The sequence below is a fragment of the Notolepis coatsorum genome (genome assembly GCF_963971535.1).
Source record: "Notolepis coatsorum genome assembly, chromosome: 20".
In the NCBI taxonomy this organism is placed as follows: domain Eukaryota; kingdom Metazoa; phylum Chordata; class Actinopteri; order Aulopiformes; family Paralepididae; genus Notolepis; species Notolepis coatsorum.
This window is the reverse complement of record NC_140184.1, coordinates 29540050-29563617: the sequence shown is the minus strand read 5'-3', so window position 1 is coordinate 29563617 and position 23568 is coordinate 29540050. Positions and strand designations below refer to the sequence as shown.

Sequence of the window (23568 nt, the reverse complement as noted above, 5' to 3'; positions counted from 1 at the left end):
TGATGGTGTTTGGTTTTAATCCAATGGAAATAACATTATGATTTGACATATTTTTTATGTATTTTTTATTTGGTAATACACTTCACGTCATGGTCATGCTCTTTCATTCAGAATGGCAGATTTGAACCCCCCCAGACTGAGCTTAAAAATACATGTATCATTTTTTCAATGTTTAAACAATGATTGGTAAAAATACATACCTTTACATGGATCCGGTATCGGTATAACTACTACTACTACTACTACTACTACTACTACTACTACTACTACTGCTACTACTACTACTACTACTACTACTACTACTACTACTACTACTACTACTACTACTACTACTACTACTACTACTACTACTACTACTACTACTACTACTACTACTACTACTACTAGTACTACTACTACTACTACCACCACCACTACTACCACCACCACTACTAGTACTATACCTCCCAGCCCTAACTAAGGCATTCCTCTTTAAGTAATAATATTACAATATCATGTTTTTAGCATTCAGTGGGTATAAGATCTACAGTTTTCAGTTAGACTTGAGTGCCTGATGATAATGTATGCAGTCTTTCCATTGTAAAAACGCCATTGTGTAGTGCTATAGAAAATGCAGCCATTCATAGGATTGGGAGCCAGCCTTTACACGTGCAACCTTCATGTGATAATATGACAAGAATCAGATGACACTGGAAGCTTTATTTAGACTGAGAGAACTCAAAGACTCAGACAACACTGGGATGGTTCTTTAGACTGAGAGAACTCAAAGACTCAGACGACACTGGGATGGTTCTTTAGACTGAGAGAACTCAAGACTCAGACAACACTGGGATGGTTCTTTAGACTGAGAGAACTCAAAGACTCAGACAACACTGGGATGGTTCTTTAGACTGAGAGAACTCAAAGACTCAGACAACACTGGAAGGGTTCTTTAGACTGAGAGAACTCAAAGAATCAGACAACACTGGAAGGGTTCTTTAGACTGAGAGAACTCAAAGACTCAGACGACACTGGGATGGTTCTTTAGACTGAGATAACTCAAAGAATCATTAAAAGAATCATTATGGGCAACAGCATCTTCATTTAGCATGAAAGACAATTGTGTTCCATATTGCAGCTCACCCCATGACTCACATTCAGGAAGCACCAGTGGCTGCCATCTAAATTAAGCTAAATGTTTGTGTGACGATAAGCAGAGAGCAGGCCATGAAAAACAGGATTTATCCTTTTACTGAGTTTTATTTTGTAGGCCTCTAGTATTCGAAACTCTGTCTCTCTCCTCTCTCTTTTTCTCCCTCTCTTTTTCTCCCCTCCCTCTCTCTCTCTCCCTCTCTCTTTTTCTCCCTCTCTTTTTTCTCCCCCCTCTCTCTCTCTCTCTCTCTCTCTCTCTCTCTCTCTCTCATCTCTCTCTCTCTCTCTCTTCCTCTCTCTCTCTCCCTCTCTCTCTCTCTCTCTCTCTCTCTCTCTCTCTCTCTCTCCTCTCTCTCTCTCTCTCTCTCTCTCTCTCTCTCTCTCTCTCTCTCTCTCTCTCTCTCTCTCTCTCTCTCTCTCCTCTCTCTCTCCTCCCCCCCCTCTCTCTCTCTCTCTCTCTCTCTCTCTCTCTCTCTCTCTCTCTCTCTCTCTCTCTCTCTCTCTCTCTCTCTCTCTCTCTCTCTCTCTCTCTCTCTCTCTCTCTCTCTCTCTCTCTCTCTTCTCCCCCCTCTCTCTCTCTCTCTCTCTCTCTCTCTCTCTCTCTCTCTCTCATCTCTCTCTCTCTCTCTCTCTCCCCCCCCCCTCCTCTCTCTCTCTCTCTCTCTCTCTCTCTCATCTCTCTCTCTCTCTCTCTCTCTCTCTCTCTCTCTCTCTCTCTCTCTCTCTCTCTCTCCTCTCTCTCTCCTCCCTCTCTCTCTCCTCTCTCTCTCTCTCTCTCCCTCTCTCTCTCTCTCTCTCTCCCTCTCCTCTCCTCTCTCTCTCTCCTCTCTCTCTCTCTCTCTCTCTCTCTCTCTCTCTCTCTCTCTCTCTCTCTCTTCTCTCTCTCTCTCTCTCTCTCTCTCTCTCTCTCTCTCAGCAGACAGGAAGAGGCCAAAGGGCCTGTTGTGTTGTGTGATTGCAGTCTAGCTGGCTGGCTGCCTGTAGCAGCCCTAATGACATAGTTTAGCAGTGGGGTTCGGGGAGTTGGGGTCAGTGGCTGGACTCTACCTGACGGGACAGGAGGCAGGGGACCATGCCAGCAGCAGACTGTGGGAAAGGGAACAACAAAGTCAGAACAGCCACTAAATGCACATTGGCCTTCAGCTACGTCTGTGAATCAAACATGGAAAAAGCACAACAACAACAAACAAAAAACACTCAGGACCACTGCCAATCTGCTGAGAGTTAAGGAGCAGAATGGCCATATTTGGTATCTGGTCTATTTTTGAAGAGTTGTTGATTTTGTTTTTGATGCAAAGCATCTCTATGATCGGCAATGTCACTCACTCACTCACTCACTCACTCACTCACTCACTCACTCACTCACTCACTCACTCACTCACTCACTCACTCACTCACTCACTTAATTAGTAATCCACTCACACTTAGCCACTCTGCCCCAAGTGGCGGCCCACAGGCATGACACTTTGTGTAAGACCAGTTACATTTATGCGAGAAGGGTTTGCATCTACTGCATGCCACCGTGTTAATATAGGTTTTAGCACATGGACCATGTTCCCACGCTGTTCCCATGGGAATTCTAAACGTATAGGCAGATGTAGCTTTAGCTTTAGCTGTGTTTTCCTTCAAGCACAAGAAGGGAAAGGCTGCAGTGAGCCAGGCTTCATGCAAGGCCAGTGCGTATGTCCACATCCATGTTGTTTATGAAGTTATTTACCTCGCTACAGTGGATGGTTGTATGATGTATATGATTGTATGATGAGTTGTTTTGATGTGTCTTTACCTTGCTACAGTGAGCAGTTGTGTGATATATATGATTTTATGATGTTGTTTTGATGTGTCTTTACAGCAATTTGTCGCAGCGCATGTGGAGACGGCTTCTGTTCCAGACCCAACATGTGCACCTGTCCCAACGGCCAGATCTCCGCTGCCTGTGGATCCAAGTCAGGTACTTTACTGCCCTCCTAATGCACCTCCTAATGTGATGCTGCTTTACATGGAAAACCTCTGAAATCATTCTGTAATAACACTGCTAGATTGGCGAATGGATGAGTGAATTGATTCCTGGTTGACAGATAAATACATGAAGTGCATTTACATAATATGTTGATTGATTGATTGATTGATTGATTGATTTTGCGTGTTCTGTTCTTCGATTGGAACATGTAAATGCGATATCTCGTTAGCAGAAATAGCCAGGATAAGCTCATATGCTGGCTATGATCTCTGGGATATTATTCAGTATACTGAGACATGTAAACATCTTATCCCACATACTGTTGAGTTTTGCAGAGTGTGATAGTTCTTTTTCCATGGCAATATTGCCAATATTCTGTTTAGTCATGTACTACAAAGTCATAAGAAGAGGGTGGGTCAGTGTCATCATAGAAATGGTTTCCCTCGTTACCAACGGGACACAAATCACATTGTAAGATGTAGTGTTGTCACCCAGCGCTGAATAACCGTCATATGAATGTTTGGGCTATGACCCATCCTCTTGTTACACCTAGGACTAAGATTAAGACTGTGTCTGGAATATAAGGTAGTATGCAGAATAATGTGCATTATGTAAAAACACTGATAATATTATTTATATAGCCACATACTGTAATAATGTGAGCAACAAATGCCTTTTCTTGGTTTCAAAGAGCAGTACCATTATGGAAGAGCTTTGATGGTATAATTAAACTATTAAATAATGACAACAACAGCAGCAAGTGACGAGCGGTGACTTAGAACAGACAGACGTGTGGTATTGTGATATTTCTGCCTCTCTAGAGCAACAATCGAAAGGAATGTTTTTTGTTAGAAATCTTTCCATTTGGAATTTCTCAGACTTTTATTTTTTTTTATAATATGTATAATACCACATCCTCTCCCTTGGTCTCCTTTTTTATCAGGTTTGCAGTGTTCTAGGGACAATAACTAGCACCATACCAGAACACATGCACAGTATCACAATCATCCAAGGTTGAAGTATTTTGCCAAAACCACCCTTGATACTGCCCAAAAAACGTGCAGTAATTGATCTATGTTACAATTGCACTCTCGGAAATAGCACGCTAACTCTGAAAGCATATTGTTGTCTGTGTGAGCAGAATGGGCATGTGTGCTTTGGAAGAGATCCATAGTCAACATCTCCTCCATGTCGCCCTCTAGCAGTGCACAGCACTTTTACCCAATGTGCTCATCTGTTGTCACACTATACATTTCTGGGGAATATTATTTCTTAGCGTGATTTATGATAAACATGGCTCATCGTGCATTTCTGTGTGTTTATGTTGTAAGTCTAACCTGTAATGTGTGTTTGTGTTGTAAGTTTAACCATTCATTTTCCTTCTTCTCTCTGTGTGTGTGTGCCTGCAGTCCAGCACTGTAACATCCGCTGTATGAACGGAGGCACATGTGCTGAGGACCACTGCCAGTGCCAGAACGGCTACGTAGGAAACCACTGCGGTCAACGTAAGGGCCGCCCTATAACCACTATCTGACCATTAAAACCACTGCGGTCAACGTAAGAACCGCCCTATAACCACTATCTGACCATTAAAACCACTGCGGTCAACGTAAGAACCGCCCTATAACCACTATCTGACCATTAACACCACTGCGGTCAACGTAAGGACCGCCCTATAACCACTATCTGACCATTAAAACCACTGCGGTCAACGTAAGGACCGCCCTATAACCACTATCTGACCATTAAAACCACTGTGGTCAACGTAAGGACCGCCCTATAACCACTATCTGACCATTAAAACCACTGTGGTCAACGTAAGGACCGCCCTATAACCACTATCTGACCATTAAAACCACTGTGGTCAACGTAAGGACCGCCCTATAACCACTATCTGACCATTAAAACCACTGCGGTCAACGTAAGGACCGCCCTATAACCACTATCTGACCATTAAAACCACTGCGGTCAACGTAAGGACCGCCCTATAACCACTATCTGACCATTAAAACCACTGCGGTCAACGTAAGGACCGCCCTATAACCACTATCTGACCATTAAAACCACTGCGGTCTGTGATGAGATTCTGGGAGAGTATTACACAGGAAATGTACAGAATCCTTAGCTACGAATTCCCCATGAAACCCCAGTTGATGTACCTGGGTTTGATCACAGAGGAGACCATACACAATGAAGACTTGTACCTGTTCAAAATCAGACAAAGAGACATGGAGGGGAATAGTGGAGGAGATAAGCGCTATGGAAAAAATGACATTCCTGCTGAGAATAAAGGCCGAGACATACGACAGACGCTGGTCGAAATGGACAACATATGAGCCGTCAGACGGTTAAAGACTGCCATGACACAATCAAAACAGACCTGACATACCAAGAGCAAATACAGCTCTCCTATTCAAGTTCGTGCTCCGCAACAGCCGCGTCAACCAGTTGAGCTAAAGGGTTCGACCCGTTAGCAGGTACTGGTTGACTGCGACTGATGATTCTATAGTTTACACTAGTAACAGACACAATATTTCTGACACTGGGAATACGTTCCCTGAGATCCATAGATGTCCCTAGATACCAAGAACATGCAAATGGACCTTGTCGAAGTGGAGCAATATTACATTTACTTAGGTATGTATTTTTAGGTGGATTTTCAGAAAATAGGGCTAGGGCTTAAGAGGTTAACCTTTCACTACGACACTACAGAATGTTAACCCTTTCACTACCACACTACAAAGAGTTAACGCTTTCACTACCACACTACAGAAGGTTAACCTTTCACTACCACACTACAGACGGTGTGGTAGTGAAAGGTTAACCCTCTGTAGTGTGGTAGTGAAAGGGTCAACCTTCTAACACCTCAGCCTCTGGATGTTAATTCATTTTAAAGTGTTGTGTTTTATTGAGTTGAGTTTATTGAGTTTATTAGGATCCCCATTAGCTGTTGCATGACAACAACTAGTCTTCCTGGGGTCCACACAAAACATAAAACCTTACATTCGACAAGACTTTTACAGATCAGTAAATAAAAAATTAAAAACAGATCCATTTTCCATCATATACCACTTATTTTCCGATTTTCATTTTATTGGAAAGAAAATAATGATAATAATAAGAATAAGAATAACGGTGGCGGCTGGGTGGCGTAGCGGAGATTGCGCTCGTCACCAATGCAAGAGACTCCGGTCTCGAATCCCGGTGTCAGCATTGCCTGCGGCTTGGACCAGTTGTCATACTATCTCAATTGGCAGAGGTAGCGGGTGGAAGCCGGTGGGTGGGGATTGGACGTTGTGGACAGCGACTCCTACAGGTCGGTTGGGTGACGCCTGCACAGCAGAGACAGGAAGTATCGGGGGCAGCGTGAGCCTCCCACGTGTTACTCCTCGCCACTGAGAGTCCGCGCTGTCTGGTGAAAATATGCAACAGGCTGCCTCCTCATGTACCGGAGGGGACACGTGATGCAAGGCTTCTATCCTCACTACAACCGACCAGTGGGGGGCATAGTCTAGCAACGTTCAAGATAGGGGAGGGGAGAATTGGCAAAATACGAAATTGGGATGGGAGAAAAATAGAAAAATAAGGAGAAAAAGTGGATACAAAAAAAAGAATAAGAATAAAGTACTTATATGTGCATTTACAGATGCCAGCCTTCAATTATCTTAACACTTTCAGCGCCAGCCATTTTATCCATCCTTGTAGTCAATGGGCCAGGATTTAAAAGATAGGGATTTTCACTGTGCGTCACGATGTTTGCAGAGCTATATCTAAATTCTATATTATAGCTATGGAGACAATACTATGGCTCATTTGACAGTCACTATCTCTGGTCCAACATGTAATTTTTTTTTTCATGTATACGTTTGCATGTTATCCCGTGGTGAATATTGTATAGTTTCAGAGTGATCCTGACTAATTCCTGGAAGCTGCGTTATGGAGCGCTATGTGAATTTTGCTAAAGGCGTTCGCGTTGCCCGCCTGGACATGCTACTATTTCCTAATCAAAAGTATATAATAGGTATTATGTTTCATCATGAATGCATCAAAGGTGCTCTGATCGTCAGCAACGGCATACGTTTTGGAGTACGTGACATATGATCGTTGCGATCGATGTGAAATCATTGTTGGATCAAAGTAGGATTGATGTCATATAGTCCTTACCTTTACTAGGAGGTATCCCAAAAAGAATATTCCAATTGTCTGATCACAATTTCCAGTATTGATGTCCATCGGGTCCCTGACATGAACTGGCACAAAATATGCATGAAGTGTGCTCGGATGAATAGTAGGGTCATCTGTGGCACTTCCGTGACCGTGGAGAGCGAAGGTCCGTTTCTCAATGGATTTGTCATCTAGGATGGTTAATAAACAAATTTAGCCGGGGTGTATTTTTTTAAAAGGCAGGGGAAATTCGTGAGAGACCAAAATCCAAAATGGCTGCCGTGGAAATTAACTTTTTAATGGTTTCACCTACAATGATGCACAATACATGGTTTCAGAGCTTATTTTGATCAAGGAATACATATTTGGTGTTTATATAATGATTTGACCTATTGTTGACCTTCAAATGCAAGATGGCTGCAAATTTTTTGCTCCAAACGGGATTATTTTCAAAATCGTCACAGAGCCTTCATATTAGGCTCTAATGAAAGCTCTGCTCATGATGAGTTGAGTTATGGACAGAGGAGATAGGTGGGTATCTTCCATCATACTCCATCCATCTGTGAAAGTCGGAGACATGATCACCCCTGTTTGCTTCAGCAGGGTGGGTTATTGGCCCCAGATGCTGTTTCCACAAGGTTGTCTGACTGCTTTGTCTGACCTCTCACCCTAGACCTGTCCGGTTTGGTAAAACCTGCTAGGAGTTTCCTCCTACTGGCATAGCTCTCAGGGTTCACTGAGGTACTCAAGCTCCCTGACCACTACAAGGTGAACAGTCAAAAGGGAGGTGTGGTGCTTCAACAAATAGCACTCCAAAATAATAATTGATCAACTAGTAGCCTAATGGCCTTAAGGGCAGATTTGGAGGCAACAGCATCTCCCTCTGACTGACACAGCAACTGAACCATGTAATGTCAAACTGAAAATATAATTGTTAGAATAAAACACACTAATGTTCACATCACAATATTAAAAAATAACGGAAATAAGGGTGGAGAGAAAAGGCTGGTACAAAACAAAATACAGAGTAGGGATGGATATAAAGTAAGCTAAGCAGACGATATAACTTAACAACTTGTTGTTGATGGATGATGAGAACCGGAGACAGAATCACTATTCTTCATCTGTTGATTCTCCACACTGACTCCATTCATTATCACTGCTACTCTCATCTGAGCAGTCATGAGATGTGAGCTGCTGGAGCAAGAGGGGAAGGGTATGATGACGCACTGGCCGGCACTTCCCATTCACTAGTTCCCAGCCGTGACCAATGGGGGAAGGATGTTCTTGAAGGTTGTAATGGAGCTGGCAATATGTAATGTAGTTTGTCCTTTCCACATGAAGATCCATGGAGTCCTCATCAGCTGGGAGACGAATCGTACACTTCTTCTTCAATTTGTGCCACTTGGAAGCTCTGGCCTGGCCACACGTAACATCTGCACTCTCAGCGTAAACAATTGAGAGGACAAAGGCTTTCATATCCGCTCTCACTTCATCTTTCAACTCCAGACTCTCACCCACTCGTCCCAGGAGCTCTCTTGCCTCAGGAACAACCATCGCCTTCTCCAACACCTTTTTCTTTCCATGCCCATAGAAGCCTGAGGTGTGGTCAATGAGCAGACTTTAGACGTAAGATGATTTGACCTCGCCCACTGGGTAGCCATAGTCACTGACGATGCGTCTGTAGTCTGTTAAAAGAGACTGCAGTGAACGGATCTCGCACTCATCAAAGATGACAGTATCAACGTGTCTAAAGAACAAATTATTTGCCTCTGAGAGAGACACACTCTGGAGATGCATAGCATCATCTGTCTTGAAGACTGTGTGGTGGATATGCTTCATCCAACAGGCATAGTGGTACATTATATCATTTGCGTAAGGATCTGACAGTGCTGTCGTTGACTCAATTAGTCATGTGAGACGATCCCTGAGCTCCTCATCTTCTATGAGGATTGTGTGGCGCTTGAAGGAGCGCCATGCTGACTGTGTGTTGATTCTTAACAGCTTGCATTGTTTCCTGTTTGGTTGCCTCATGTCCGTACCTTGCATACAACACACACATTTTGTTTTGTCATGGAGAGGCCACCCACTGACGAACAAAGGTGCTTTGGTGACGGTCCCTCTGCCTCTTCATCACATAAAGCACTCTGAGCAGGCATTTCAGATCTTGAACACTGAGCATCTTTACTTTCGTTGTCTTTGCGTCGCCTGGCTTGCTTAAGCACAGCTGAAGATGAGATAGAAATATAACATGATGAATGCATGTAGTGATTGGTTGGCCCATCTTCCCAGGAGGTGGTTGTGTAAACATCACCAAATGTATCAAGTCCTGGCCAGTTTTGGGCTTTTAAATGTATGCTGTCCCATTTGCCTTGATTTATAGTATCGGTGGGCTTACAAGGCATGTCACATTTTAGGACACATTCATAGGACATTGTGTGCTTTGTCTTTCATTGGGAGGGAAAGCAACTCACGTAGCCGCTGGTGGTAGCGTTTCTAACACATTAGGAGTGAATGTGATCCTTTAAAAATTAAATAGGCTTACACTTTGAGCATTGCAGAGTTAGTAACGTTAGGTTTTATATGTTCTTGATGGTAGAACTATCTTTAGACTAGTGAATAACGTTGATATCCTCAAACAAAGTGTCTTAATTTAAAGTGTGTAACGTTAATGTTAGTTAGAGAAAAAGCGAGTGCTGACACTCTGACTGCTTCACAGCTTGACTGAAAAAGGGGTGTTGCAACAAGGTCACGATTACACACTCTTACACACATAGAGACACACTTACACACACGCATGCACACACACACAGGCCTACAGTTCAGTACAGTGCACACCGGAATACAATATTCCCACAAAAACCGAGACATTCCCACACAAACATAGATACATTGTATCATCTTGTGGGGGGCTGGGAGAGTGGCATAACAAATTTTTTCGCAGCAACACCAATAAATAGCCACGGTTTGGATTCCTGTCAAGTTCATTCTGATATATTGATTTATTTCCATAATACAGTTCTAAAACCCACAAAGCCGTTTACTCAATAAAGTGTCTTCATAGTCAGATTGCATACATATTTACCCATTTTCTTCAATATGGGTAACAGCATGAATGAATATAATCCTATTTTCGATAATAAATATAAATAGGTATATTGTGTCTTGGGGCCATATGGGGACATATAAAATAAGGTTTGATATGGGGACTGGTTATAATAAGTTAGTAATGAAGTACAAAACAAAACTGGATAATAATCCTTGTTTTTTGGGGTGGTTGGTACTGAGTTACACAGCGGGTCCATTCGGACCCAGAGTTTTTGTTAACACCAAAGTAAGATAAATAAATAAGCAGCGCACAAGGGTTAAATTCAGCTCAAGAAACTAACCTTGCTAGCTTTGCATACAGAATACTATTTTATGTTAGGCTATAGTGCAAAATTATTTTTGGTTCATTATGAAAATGTGATGGGATGAACCATTATTCTCAGTAGCCTACCCTATTTAATGGAAAACCGCAAATCAGCAACTGTTGGTTACACACAAACATTGACTTTATTGACCTCAGAGATTACTTCTGTGTACTTATACTGTATATTATTCAACTCATCATGAGCAGAGCTTTCATTAGAGCCTAATATGAAGGCTCTGTGACGATTTTGAAAAAAATCCCTTTGGAGATGACAAATCCATTGAGAAACGGACCTTCGCTCTCCACGGTCACGGAAGTGCCACAGATGACCCTACTAGAAGCGATTCACTTGGCTTGGTCTAAATTCTCCGCCCGGACCATATACAATGTAACACACAGTGTGAAATAAGGTTTCAAAGGGTAGGCGATACTGCCACCTAGCAGGATTCGGCCGGTATTGCACTCTCGGGGTCTCAGAATGAGTTCCAATGGTAACACAGAGGTACGTGAGAGTGTAGAGGATATTAAAATCGAATAAAAGAAAAAACTATGAAAACGATCGAAAACCCGACTATACTCGGGTTTCGGCGCTCAACGGTTGGCGAGATAACCCGACTATAGTCGTGGTTGGCCGTGAACAGTGGTGCGTTATTGAAATCATCTGGGGTGACACGCACCACGTGCACGCGCGCTCCCTGCGCGTGCGCGCGCTCCCGCGAATGCGCATTTAATGTCCCCTCGCTTGGGCACAGACTAAAGACAGTGCCTAATTGCCTCTACGAATGGAATGTAACACGTCTTCACAACAAGGTTAGGTGTGAATGTGTCTGAGAACGTATTTAACACACCTGACGACCGGAGCTATTGATATGCAAATAGCGAGTGAGGTCCCACACCGTGCTACCCCGTCCCATGAACAACGCATGCCTGGCCGTGAATGAGTTAAGGTACAACTACCTCAGATGAAAATAAAAGAGAAGAATGAATCGCACTCATGAGGGCTCGCTCACGTGTGTGTGTGTGCTAAATGTGTGCACTGCTGTGTCATTAACTTACATGTTTTTTGCGTGTTTCTCGCCTGCCAGCGGTGTGCGAAAATGGCTGTCTTAATGGAGGAAGGTGTGTGGCTCCGAACCGCTGCGTGTGTACCTACGGCTTCACCGGGGCTCAGTGTGAGAGAGGTAATTAACAGTCTCTTATTTATCTTTTAAACAATTACTACTGCACAAAAAAATTTTCATTACCCAGTCCTGGGTCTGTTTTGCTCTATTTACTAATTAAATGTATTTGATCACTTTATATTATATGTATTCCTCAAACCTGTCGTTTGGTATTTTCCTTCACCTTATGCTCATGAGACATGAGTGAAAGTCAACATGGTTCTACAGTCAAGTCAAGTCAAATGAATGTATCTATCACAATACATGTCTCAACAGGCTTCACAAGCCCACAGTACCCCCTGTCCTTAACCCTCAATGAAGAGGGGTCTCTAGCTATATATGGTGGGAAGGTTTTATGAGTATATCACCCATGTAACCCATTTAAAACCCACCCTCTATAATCTAGAAAATATATGTGGGTGTCAGTCTGAAAATGCGGTGGCAATTCTGAATTCCTGAAAAGTTCACCCTTTTAGAGATACAAGATATTTACTGATCACATCAATTGCCAACATAGTTATTCCTGACATCTATGGCTCAAGCGGTATGCGTGTCATTCTCATGTAACCAGGCAAGTTGGCTAAGAACACATTAACAGCAACAGCCGGGGACAGTCTTGTGTCGTTAGCCACCGAGCAGGTGGGGGTGGGGGGGTTTAGTGCCCTGCTCAAAGGCACCCTCGATGGTTGTCGCCTCTCTGTGTCAAAGCTGCTCATACATCCTTGTTGTCCTCAGGGGCGTGTATTGTGGTGTTAAACCCATACTGCTTCGGGTTTACAACACGACTTGGTGGTATTTGGTGACAAAGACAGCTCCCGCTGAGGCACAGTACTGGCGTGTGTTCGTGGTATGCGGTTTGTTGTGGAACACTCGCATGTCAAGCTCAGAAAGGACCATTATTTTCCACATCTGCTCCGAAATGATGCTGTGGGGAATGTAATGTCTTTTTGAACGTGCTCTGTTTGTAAACTAAAGACCTCCACACCCCCTGCGGTTTCAACTCTGGCGCATGTGAGCAAGGTTCTAAAAGTATACAAGTGGTGCACGCAAACAGAGCCTGTCCTGCGTTTCTGAGTCAAGTGTGTGTGTGTGTGTGTGTGTGTGTGTGTGTGTGTGTGTGTGTGTGTGTGTGTGTGTGTGTGTGTGTGTGTGTGTGTGTGTGTGTGTGTGTGCGTGTGCGCATGGGCATACATTTATTTGTATGCACGTACACACACGCACGTAGGATTGTGTATCTCTTACCGAAGGGGGTTTACAGGCAGACTGGTGGTCTGTGGCTGTGATGATCTCTGGGGGTCAGTGTGGTGACCTTGTAAAGCTAATATTTGGATTGGCTGCAGACCTCCTAATTACTGACATCCCTCTTAAGGAGCACAGGCTTTGTGGAACTGTCAGTTGTTCTTGGCTGTGGATGTGTCCTCTCGTTCAACTAAGCAACTAATGTTAGACACTATCTGTGTGCTTGGTGAGTTTAGCCACTTGTCTTATCGACTGGATTCAGTTTTATGTTCTGATTTCAGTTCCCATGCTGTCCTGTCCTGGAGGCTTGGCTGGAGACTGATGTTGAGAGATCTCAGTTTTCTCACAGTAACTATTAGCCTACATGTCTGACCATCTTGACTCTGTTCACAAGTCCCAGGGAATAAGACATTGGAAATTTGAGTGTCTCTGGTGATGTATTTCTTTTGTACAAAAATACATCACCATAGTGGTTCATAGTAAAGAGATGTTCAGATCAGAGTCGATTTAAAACTGGTATTTCATCAGATATGCCTGTGTATAATTCTGTCTAATTATATCTGCATGCATTGTTGTCTTCCAACCTATTGAAATGTTTCAATACATGTGTGTATGTATGGTCTGCCTCAGCTATTTACTGGTCTCTTTCTCCTCAGGATGTGATGCAGACTCATAGTTTATTTGTGTGTGTGTGTGTGTGTGTGTGTGTGTGTGTGTGTGTGTGTGTGTGTGTGTGTGTGTGTGTGTGTGTGTGTGCGTGCGTGCGTGCGTGCATGCGTGCGTGCGTGCGTGCGTGCGTGCGTGCGTGCGTGCGTGCGTGCGTGCGTGCGTGTGTTTTGAGAAAGCTCTTTGGAGTGGAGACCAACTTCCATCTTCACTCATCTTTCTAATGCAGTCTGTTTAAATGTACTTCCTGTGTGCTCACAACATACAATATGTTTATGTTTTTGTATGTTTGTATAGCCAGCGGCTGAGGCTGAGAATGAGTTGGGGTTGAGTTGGCGGTTGGGGCAGACAATATTTTTGGCGGCCCGAGATTGATCACAAAAAGTAAAACCCGGGCCAATCAACCGTAACGTTGATTTGCCACATCCTTGGCAGTGACGCGGAATACAAATCAGGCAACTTAACATTACCCAAGGGGTTTCACAACCACAAACTATAACGTTATGTAATATTAGCCTTACATGTTCACCACATCTAACTAACCCACAATTAGCCACCTTGAATCCTGTAATCATTCATCATATATTAACATCACTTGTTTAAAATAATCCATGTCTTGATCAGGTAAAGTAATCCAGTCAGAGACAGACAGGAGATTTGTACTTCAGCAGTTAAATTGCAACTCGTCTTGCAGTGTTGAGCCCTACATATAACACAGATGGGATAGATGTGATGATCTCCACGGATCCTGGACATGATAGCACTGATACTAAAATTATAATTATCTGGAGATTTCTTTTAGCCTACCCATGAGAAGTACACAGTTCATCCTGGTGCAGTGATAATGACTCACACACAAAATAATACCAATAATCCAGGCAAGACATTTAGGGAAGGCTTAAACATTAGGGAAAAACGTTTGATTGATTGATTGATTGATTGAAAACTTTACTAACAGATTGCAGAATGGGTATACAGTACGGCTCAATACAAACAATTGTTAACACTTTGGATGCCACCAACGCTATAAGTCGTTAGTTCATCCCGCCAGTTGAGTGCCCGCCAACGACATTATATCGTTTGTTTGCCGTATTTATTTTATTGGTGATTTGAATTAATATTTCATCAATCGAGCCTCGGGTTAGTGCTGCAGAGTCTCTCTGAGCTCAATTGGGAAGATACCGCCCCCTATTGTCTCTCCCTGTGTAACTGCACCCCATTACATTACACTGCTGAAGGGGGGGTGGTCAGTTTCCTCATTTTATTTTCCCTTCAAGGCATCTGAAGGATCGATTGTGCTTACCGGCCCGGAAAACGTGTGGATTATGTATTTACAGGACTCAACACTGTAATCAATAAGCGTGATCGATATTTGGAATGGCGATCAGGAATTGGAATAATCTTTTTGGATAACATCGGATCTCAGATAAGGAATCTATTTTACCAGTCTTAAGATAATCAGACCTGTTTTCACGGAGATACAGTATAAGCTTTTTCCCTATGCGTGTGTGTGTGTGGCTGTGATCGCTGATGAGGAAATGAGAGAATATTTTTTCAGCCCACCTCTATAGTGTGCATAAGTACACATATACTATCGATAATCTAGCGTTTATTTGAAAACGATTTATAAATAGGCCGAAAAATTACAAGGTTTTTGTGTATTCTAGAATATTCCAGTAAATGCCTTTTATCACGGAATCTTTATATTTTCCTTGAAAACGAGGGCTTTTCAAAATGCTATAAAACAAAAATGAACCGATAAAAAAACAATCCGTTTCGACAATGTTGACTGCAAATAAGTCATTGATAAACGACAGGCAGATTAGACACATAGCCATAATTTAAGAGAGAGAATATGCGTTCACAACGCTATCATTGAAGTCGGTGGTGGCATTTAACACTTTCTATGCCACGCACAAGTTTTCTCGGAATTATTAATATCTCGTTGAAAGCCACTCACGACATCAGATGTGGAAAAAAGCGCCCCCTATCGTCTCCCAGATGACATAAGGGATTTTGGAATGGACTCAATGAAAATGGATGGGGAAAAAAATCCTGTACTCCACATTTTCCAGTCCACTGATGCAGCCGGGGTTATCAGAGTTAATTCTGGAGCCTCTGAGACCCGCGGAATCATGTGTACTACTGTATCACGTTGGATCTATACACTTATCGATTTTTTCGAATGGTGATCAGGAATTGGAATATACCAGTTGGATACCATCTGATGTCAGGTAAGGAATCTATGTTATCAGTGTTAGGATAATCAGAGTCATTTTGATGAAGATATAAGCTGTTTTGTGAAATGGGCTCTTTCGGTTTCACTGTAAAAATCCAAGAGGAAATGAACACGGCGATTATCCGTGCGCGGCTCGAATGTGCGTGCGTGCACGTATAATATTGATCATCTAGCGTTTATTTGAAAACGATTCATAAATAGGCCGACAAATATCAACGTTCTGGAATATTCCAGTAAAAGACGATTATCATAGAATGGTCCAGAATGGACTGTTTTTTTACCTCAAAACGGGTGCTTTTCAAAATGCTCTCAAACGGAAATGAAGCGATAAAAAACCAATATGCCTTGACAGCACTGACTGGAAAAGGATTCTTTGATAAGCGACGGGCAGATTAGACACATAGCCATAATTTAAAACATAGATTAGGCGATATTAAGCGTAACATTGGCGCCGATGGTGGCATTGAAGCGCTAACTCTGGCGCCACCTCGTGGCACTGAAAGTGTTAACAGGGTTTTACTATGTTCACCAGTGGTAATCAAAGTGTTAAGGGGATGCAGACCAGAAAAATACTTTCATCTTGTTTACATCAGGGTCCCCCATTTTCAATTCATCAATACATTTATGACATACAAGACATACAAATATACAGTATAGTACTGAGAAAGAGATCATAAAAAAAATATATATACATTTGAAGGGGAAGAAACTGTACATTTATGGGTGGGAATCACCAGTTTCCTCACGATATGATACGATATAATAATAATAATAATAATGGATTGGATTTATATAGCGCTCTTCTCTGACTCAGAGCGCTTCACAGAGTCCATTATTCGTTCATACACAGTCATACCGGTGGTGGTAAGCTACAATTGCAGCCAGAGCTGCCCTGAGGCAGACTCACGGAAGCGTGGCGAATAATCATCGCCTACGGCCCCTCCGACCACCACCAACATTCATTCACATGCATACACATTCATACGAGGCAAGTAGGTTAAGTGTCTTGCCCAAGGACACAACGGCAATGCGATGGACATGGGCTTGAGCAGGATTCGAACCACCAACCCTTCGATCATTGGACGCTCCGCTCTACCCCTGAGCCACGCCGCCCCACAAGATTATTATAGATTATTTGGACAACGATACGATATTTGCCGATATCACAAAGTCTGCCACGATAAGATACGATTAGATTCTCCTAATTCTCCTAAGACACGGCCCTCCTCCGTGTCTTAAATGACTTGATTTCAGCTGCTGATGCAGGCAATTCATCCCTACTACTACTCCTTGACCTCACAGCTGCCTTTGATACGGTAGATCACAACATCCTTTTAGCTCGCCTCGAGCATCACGTAGGCCTTAGGGGCCCCGCCTTAGACTGGTTCCGGTCCTACTTAAGTAACCGGACCTTCTCCGTCCAACTTGGCGACTTCACCTCCTCTGTGGCCCCCCTCACCTGTGGGGTGCCCCAAGGCTCGATATTGGGTCCCACCCTCTTCCTCTTATATATACTCCCCCTAGGCCAGATCCTGGCTAAACATAACATCTTATTCCACTGCTTCGCCGATGATGTGCAGGTCTACCTCCCCCTAAAATCCACCCAAGGGAAAACATCCATATAGCCGCTACTTGATTGCCTGGCAGAGATCAAGTGCTGGATGTCTGAAAACTCCCTGACACTGAACGAAGGGAAAACAGAGGTCATTGTTTTTAATAGTGCCCCCCCGGCCCCCCTCATCGACGCACTTGGTCCCCTGGCTCAAAACCTCTCCACCTCTGTCAGGAACCTCGGAGTAATTTTTGACAGCAATTTTTTATTCGATAAACAGGTCAGCGCCGTAGTGAAAAATAGCTTTTACCACCTCAGACTCCTGGCGAAGACAAAGGCATACCTTTCTCAAAATAACCTAGAGACAGTGATACATGCCTTTGTCACCACCCGCCTTGACTACTGCAATGCCCTCTACACAGGGATTGATAAATCCCTGCTCCGCCGCCTACAGCTGGTGCAGAATGCAGCCGCGCGCCTCCTCACCAAAACAAAAAAACACGAGCACATCAGCCCAGTTCTGGCCTCGCTCCACTGGCTGCCTGTTCGTTTCAGGATAGATTTTAAATTAGCCCTAAATGTTTTTAAATCACCTAATGGCACGGCTCCTCCTTATTTATCCGAGCTCCTGCACCGCCACCCCCCCCCCCCCCACAGATCCCTTAGATCAGCTGCCCAGCTGGTGCCTAGAACTAGGCTCAAGACTCTCCGCTGCAGCGCCTAGACTGTGGAACAGCCTCCCCCTCAAAGTACGGGCCGCTCAGACCTTGCAGGTTTTTAAATCACTTTTAAAAACCTACCTGTTCTCCCTGGCCTTCCCCCCCACTTAATCACCACTAGACCCCTGGCCCCTTTTTATCTTCTTTGTTTTACTGTGTCCTACCTGCTTTTATTACATTCATTGTTTTACTGTGTTTTTAATTTTATATCTTGCATTGTATTATTTTTGTCTTTTTATCAACCTGCCTGTGAAGCACTTTGGTGCCAGCTGCTGCTGCCTAGAAATGTGCTATACAAATCAAATTGACTTGACTTGACTTGATTCAAGTGCCTGCGATCGATATGAGACGATATTATATGCCCATTTAACACAATCAGTAACATTTAGATCAACAAAAAAAGGCTACGGAAATATCATTAACATTTACGGAAGGCTTAAACATTTAGGGCAAAGCTTAAACATTTAGGGAAAAGCTTTAACATTTAGGGAAGGCTTTAACATGTATGGGAGGCTTAAACATTTATGGAAGGCTTTAACATTTAGGGAAGGCGTTAACATTTAGGGAAGGCTTTAACATTTAGGGAGGGTTTAACGTTTAGGGAAGGCTTTAGGGAAGGCTTTAACATTTAGGGACACGCTTTAACATTTAGGGAAGCACTAACATTTAGGGAAGGCTTTAACATTTAGGGAAGGCTTAAACATTTATGGAAGGCTTTAACATTTAGGGAAGGCTTTAACATTTAGGGAAGGCTTTAACATTTAGGGAAGGCTTTAACATTTAGGGAAGGCTTTAACATTTAGGGAAGACTTTAACATTTAGGGAAGACTTAAACATTTAGGGAAGGCTTTAACATTTAGGGAAGGCTTTAACATTTAGGGAAGGCTTTAACATTTATGGAAGGCTTTAACATTTAGGGAAGACTTTAACATTTAGGGAAGACTTAAACATTTAGGGAAGGCTTTAACATTTAGGGAAGGCTTTAACATTTAGGGAAGGCTTTAACATTTAGGGAAGGCTTAAACATTTAGGGAAGGCCTAAACATTTAGGGAAGGCCTAAACATTTAGGGAAGGCTTAAACATTTAGGGAAGGTTTAAACATTTAGGGAAGGCCTAAACATTTAGGGAAGGCCTAAACATTTAGGGAAGGCTTAAACATTTAGGGAAGGCTTTAACATTTAGGGAAGGTTTAAACATTTAGGGAAGGCCTGAACATTTAGGGAAGGCCTGAACATTTAGGGAAGGTTTAAACATTTAGGGAAGGCTTAAACATTTAGGGAAGGCTTTAACATTTAGGGAAGGCTTAAACATTTAGGGAAGGCTTAAACATTTAGGGAAGGCTTAAACATTTAGGGAAGGCTTTAACATTTAGGGAAGGCTTTAACATTTATGGAAGGCTTTAACATTTAGGGAAGACTTTAACATTTAGGGAAGACTTAAACATTTAGGGAAGGCTTTAACATTTAGGGAAGGCTTTAACATTTAGGGAAGGCTTTAACATTTAGGGAAGGCTTTAACATTTAGGGAAGGCTTAAACATTTAGGGAAGGCCTAAACATTTAGGGAAGGCCTAAACATTTAGGGAAGGCTTAAACATTTAGGGAAGGTTTAAACATTTAGGGAAGGCCTAAACATTTAGGGAAGGCTTTAACATTTAGGGAAGGCTTTAACATTTAGGGAAGGTTTAAACATTTAGGGAAGGCCTGAACATTTAGGGAAGGTTTAAACATTTAGGGAAGACTTAAACATTTAGGGAAGGCTTTAACATTTAGGGAAGGCTTAAACATTTAGGGAAGGCTTAAACATTTAGGGAAGGCTTAAACATTTAGGGAAGGCTTAAACATTTAGGGAAGGCCTAAACATTTAGGGAAGGCTTAAACATTTAGGGAAGGCTTAAACATTTAGGGAAGGCCTAAACATTTAGGGAAGGCCTAAACATTTAGGGAAGGCTTAAACATTTAGGGAAGGCCTAAACATTTAGGGAAGGCTTTAACATTTAGGGAAGGCTTTAACATTTAGGGAAGGCTTTAACATTTAGGGAAGGCTTAGCCTACATTACCCACCACCTTTGTTTGTAGGTCACCACCTGTGTGATATCAAGTCTCTCCATGACTCCCATGCTAACCTGAACCAACTAATACAGTACCAATGACTTGGTTCTGTGTTTAGCAGTTGATCATAGCAGTATATTCCCCACAGAGGTAGAGAAAGTAGGGCAATGGATATGGTGGCATTTTGGGTTAAGTTACTTTCTCTGGAATTTCCTTGGCTAGTGTCCATCGGCATCCTCTCCTGAGGGAATGCCATTGTGCTCTGAGACACACACACACACACACACACACACACACACACACACACACACACACACACACACACACACACACACACACACACACACACACACACACACACACACACACACACACACACACACACACACACACACACACCGTGTCCTTATAATGAACACACACTGTTCTTAACGCTATTTACAGAACAATACCCCATTAGGACCTGATCTTATCACATTAGCAGGACCAGGAGGGTTTCCAAAACACGTGACCTGACACAATGAAAACTAGCTGGATTCTGGACCAAGAGATGTTCTTGGACAGAGTCACGGAAAGCTCCCCATCTGTCGCTAGAAGTCCTCAATATGAACCCGTCAGTGTTGTAGACCTGCGTGACTTACAGTTCATCGCCGCTGAGGTGGGTCCTGTCCAACGGGCCGTCCCACCCGGCAAACCCACAGTGTCAGTGTGACCTGACAGATCAACGCATTCTCTGTTACTTAGAAAATGTGATTTAGGCTGGAATCTGGGCCAGATGCTGCAGAATGATCACATGCAGGAGCCACGCCGTTCCCACAGCAGACTCCGCTTGCTGTGAAACAATGAAATGATAAGCTTTCCAGTGTGTGTGCGACGCCGCTCATTTCTCCAGGGATGGCTTGTGAAAGAGCAGCAACATGTGAGCCACACAGTCAACCAGCCCGCAGTCAGAGCAGTCGGCTGAGGAGCTCCTTTGTGTCTCAATGACTCAATGACTTTCCCCATATCAGTCCCTGTTCCAGCCCACTGCAAAGCCCAGGTGGTTGATCATCAAACCCTTCAGCTCAGCTCAGTGTGTCTATGTCTACAAGGACGTGTGTGTGTGTGTGTGTGTGTGTGTGTGTGTGTGTGTGTGTGTGTGTGTGTGTGTGTGTGTGTGTGTGTGTGTGTGTGTGTGTGTGTGTGTGTGTGTGTGTGTGTGTGTGTGTGTGTGTGTGTGTGTGTGTGTGTGTGTGTGTGTGTGTGTGTGTGTGTGTGTGTGTGTGTGTGTGTGTGTGTGTGTGTGTGTGTTTCTTCACACTCCTTGTTAGTGGACAGAGAGCAGAGAATTCTGATGACATGCCTTCTGTCTGTAGGGAAGGTCCCACCCAGATACTGGAGTGCACACACACACACACACACACACACACACACACACACACACACACACACACACACACACACACACACACACACACACACACACACACACACACACACACACACACACACACACACACACACACACACACACACACACAGAGACACACATATATACGCTGATATACACACATTATACAACAAAAGTATGGTGTGATTGGTGGTGAACACAGTCTGAGAGGGGTCAAGAGAGGAAGGGTGGGTTTGGAAAAGGTGGACAGATGTCTGTGTAAACAAACAATTTGGAGTTAATCCAGGAAACTCTTTTGACCCACTTCCTGGTGGGTTTTCCCCTATTTCACACCAAAGCAGCGTTGTTGTGTGTAAACTCAATACTGGATCTCTTCTGATGGTAAAGAACACTAAACAATGTAAACATGCATGTTTACTGAAGGAACTGATGTTGTGTTTCCAAAAGTAAAGCGGACGCAAATGTGAGCAAAACAACCTTTTTATGGTTGTTTTGTTTTGAGCTCATCTCTGGGCGGCTGCCCTGTGTGGACCACTCAGTTTAGAGATTGGCTGAGACCCTCTGTGTGAGTGTGAGTGTGAGTGTGAGTGTGAGTGTGTGTGTGAGTGTGAGTGTGCGTGTGTGAGTGTGAGTGTGAGTGTGAGTGTGTGAGTGTGAGTGTGTGTGTGAGTGTGAGTGTGAGTGTGTGTGTGTGAGTGTGAGTGTGAGTGTGTGAGTGAGTGTGAGTGTGTGTGTGAGTGTGAGTGTGTGTGTGTGTGAGTGTGAGTGTGAGTGTGAGAGTGTGTGTGTGAGTGTGAGTGTGTGTGTGAGTGTGAGTGAGTGTGTGAGTGAGTGTGAGTGTGTGTGAGTGTGTGTGTGTGTGTGTGAGTGTGAGTGTGTGTGTGAGTGTGAGTGTGTGTGTGAGTGTGAGTGTGTGTGAGTGTGTGAGTGTGAGTGAGTGTGAGTGTGAGTGTGAGTGTGTGTGTGAGTGTGTGTGTGTGTGTGTGTGTGTGTGTGTGTGTGTGAGAGTGTGAATGAGTGTGAGTGTGTGTGTGAGTGTGAGTGTGAGTGTGTGTGAGTGTGAGTGTGTGAGTGTGTGTGTGAGTGTGAGTGAGTGTGAGTGTGAGTGCGTGAGTGTGAGTGTGTGTGTGAGTGTGTGTGTGTGTGTGTGTGTGTGAGTGTGAGTGTGAGTGCGTGAGTGTGAGTGTGGATGGATGGATGTTGGATGGTTTTTTATTTCCGTGTCTTACATACAGGTGTATGCCCAGCCCATACAGGCTTACAAGACACATAAACAATAACTATATAATAGTATACTTGACAAATTACTTGACAAATTATGACATTGACAATACAGTAGGTTATATAGACCAAGATGGCCACAAAAAAAAGAAAATACAATAAAACGTAATATAACACAAGCTGTAAGCAATGTATGTAAACAAAGAAACAAGAGGAATTCATATACAATGATATGAGTGTGAGTGTGTGAGTGAGTGTGTGAGTGTGAGTGTGTGAGTGTGAGTGTGTGAGTGTGTGAGTGTGAGTGAGTGTGTGAGTGTGAGTGTGTGAGTGTGAGTGAGTGTGTGAGTGTGAGTGTGAGTGTGAGTGTGTGAGTGTGAGTGTGAGTGTGAGTGTGAGTGTGTGAGTGTGAGTGTGTGAGTGTGAGTGTGTGAGTGTGAGTGTGTGTGTGTGTGTGAGTGTGAGTGTGTGTGCTAACATGTACGATTGTTCCCAGATGTACAGGACATGGGTGGATCCCCCAGCTGTACACAGCTCATGGAGAGAGAGAGCGAGAGAGAGAGAGAGAGAGAGAGAGAGAGAGAGAGAGAGAGAGAGAGAGAGAGAGAGAGAGAGAGAGAGAGAGAGAGAGAGAGAGAGCGAGAGAGAGAGAGAGAGAGACAGAGAG

The 23568-nt window shown here is 43.5% G+C and overlaps 1 protein-coding gene across 1 annotated transcript in view; it reads left to right on the top strand.

The window, feature by feature from the left end:
* The window catches only part of fbn1 (fibrillin 1), a gene marked incomplete at its 5' end in the record, with an annotated part of 169565 nt that overhangs the window by 13605 nt on the left and 132392 nt on the right, over nt 1-23568 (top strand). The window contains 3 exon segments of the mRNA XM_084337094.1: nt 2981-3079; nt 4498-4593; nt 11750-11845. Coding sequence (XP_084193220.1) covers nt 2981-3079; nt 4498-4593; nt 11750-11845 — 291 coding nt within the window.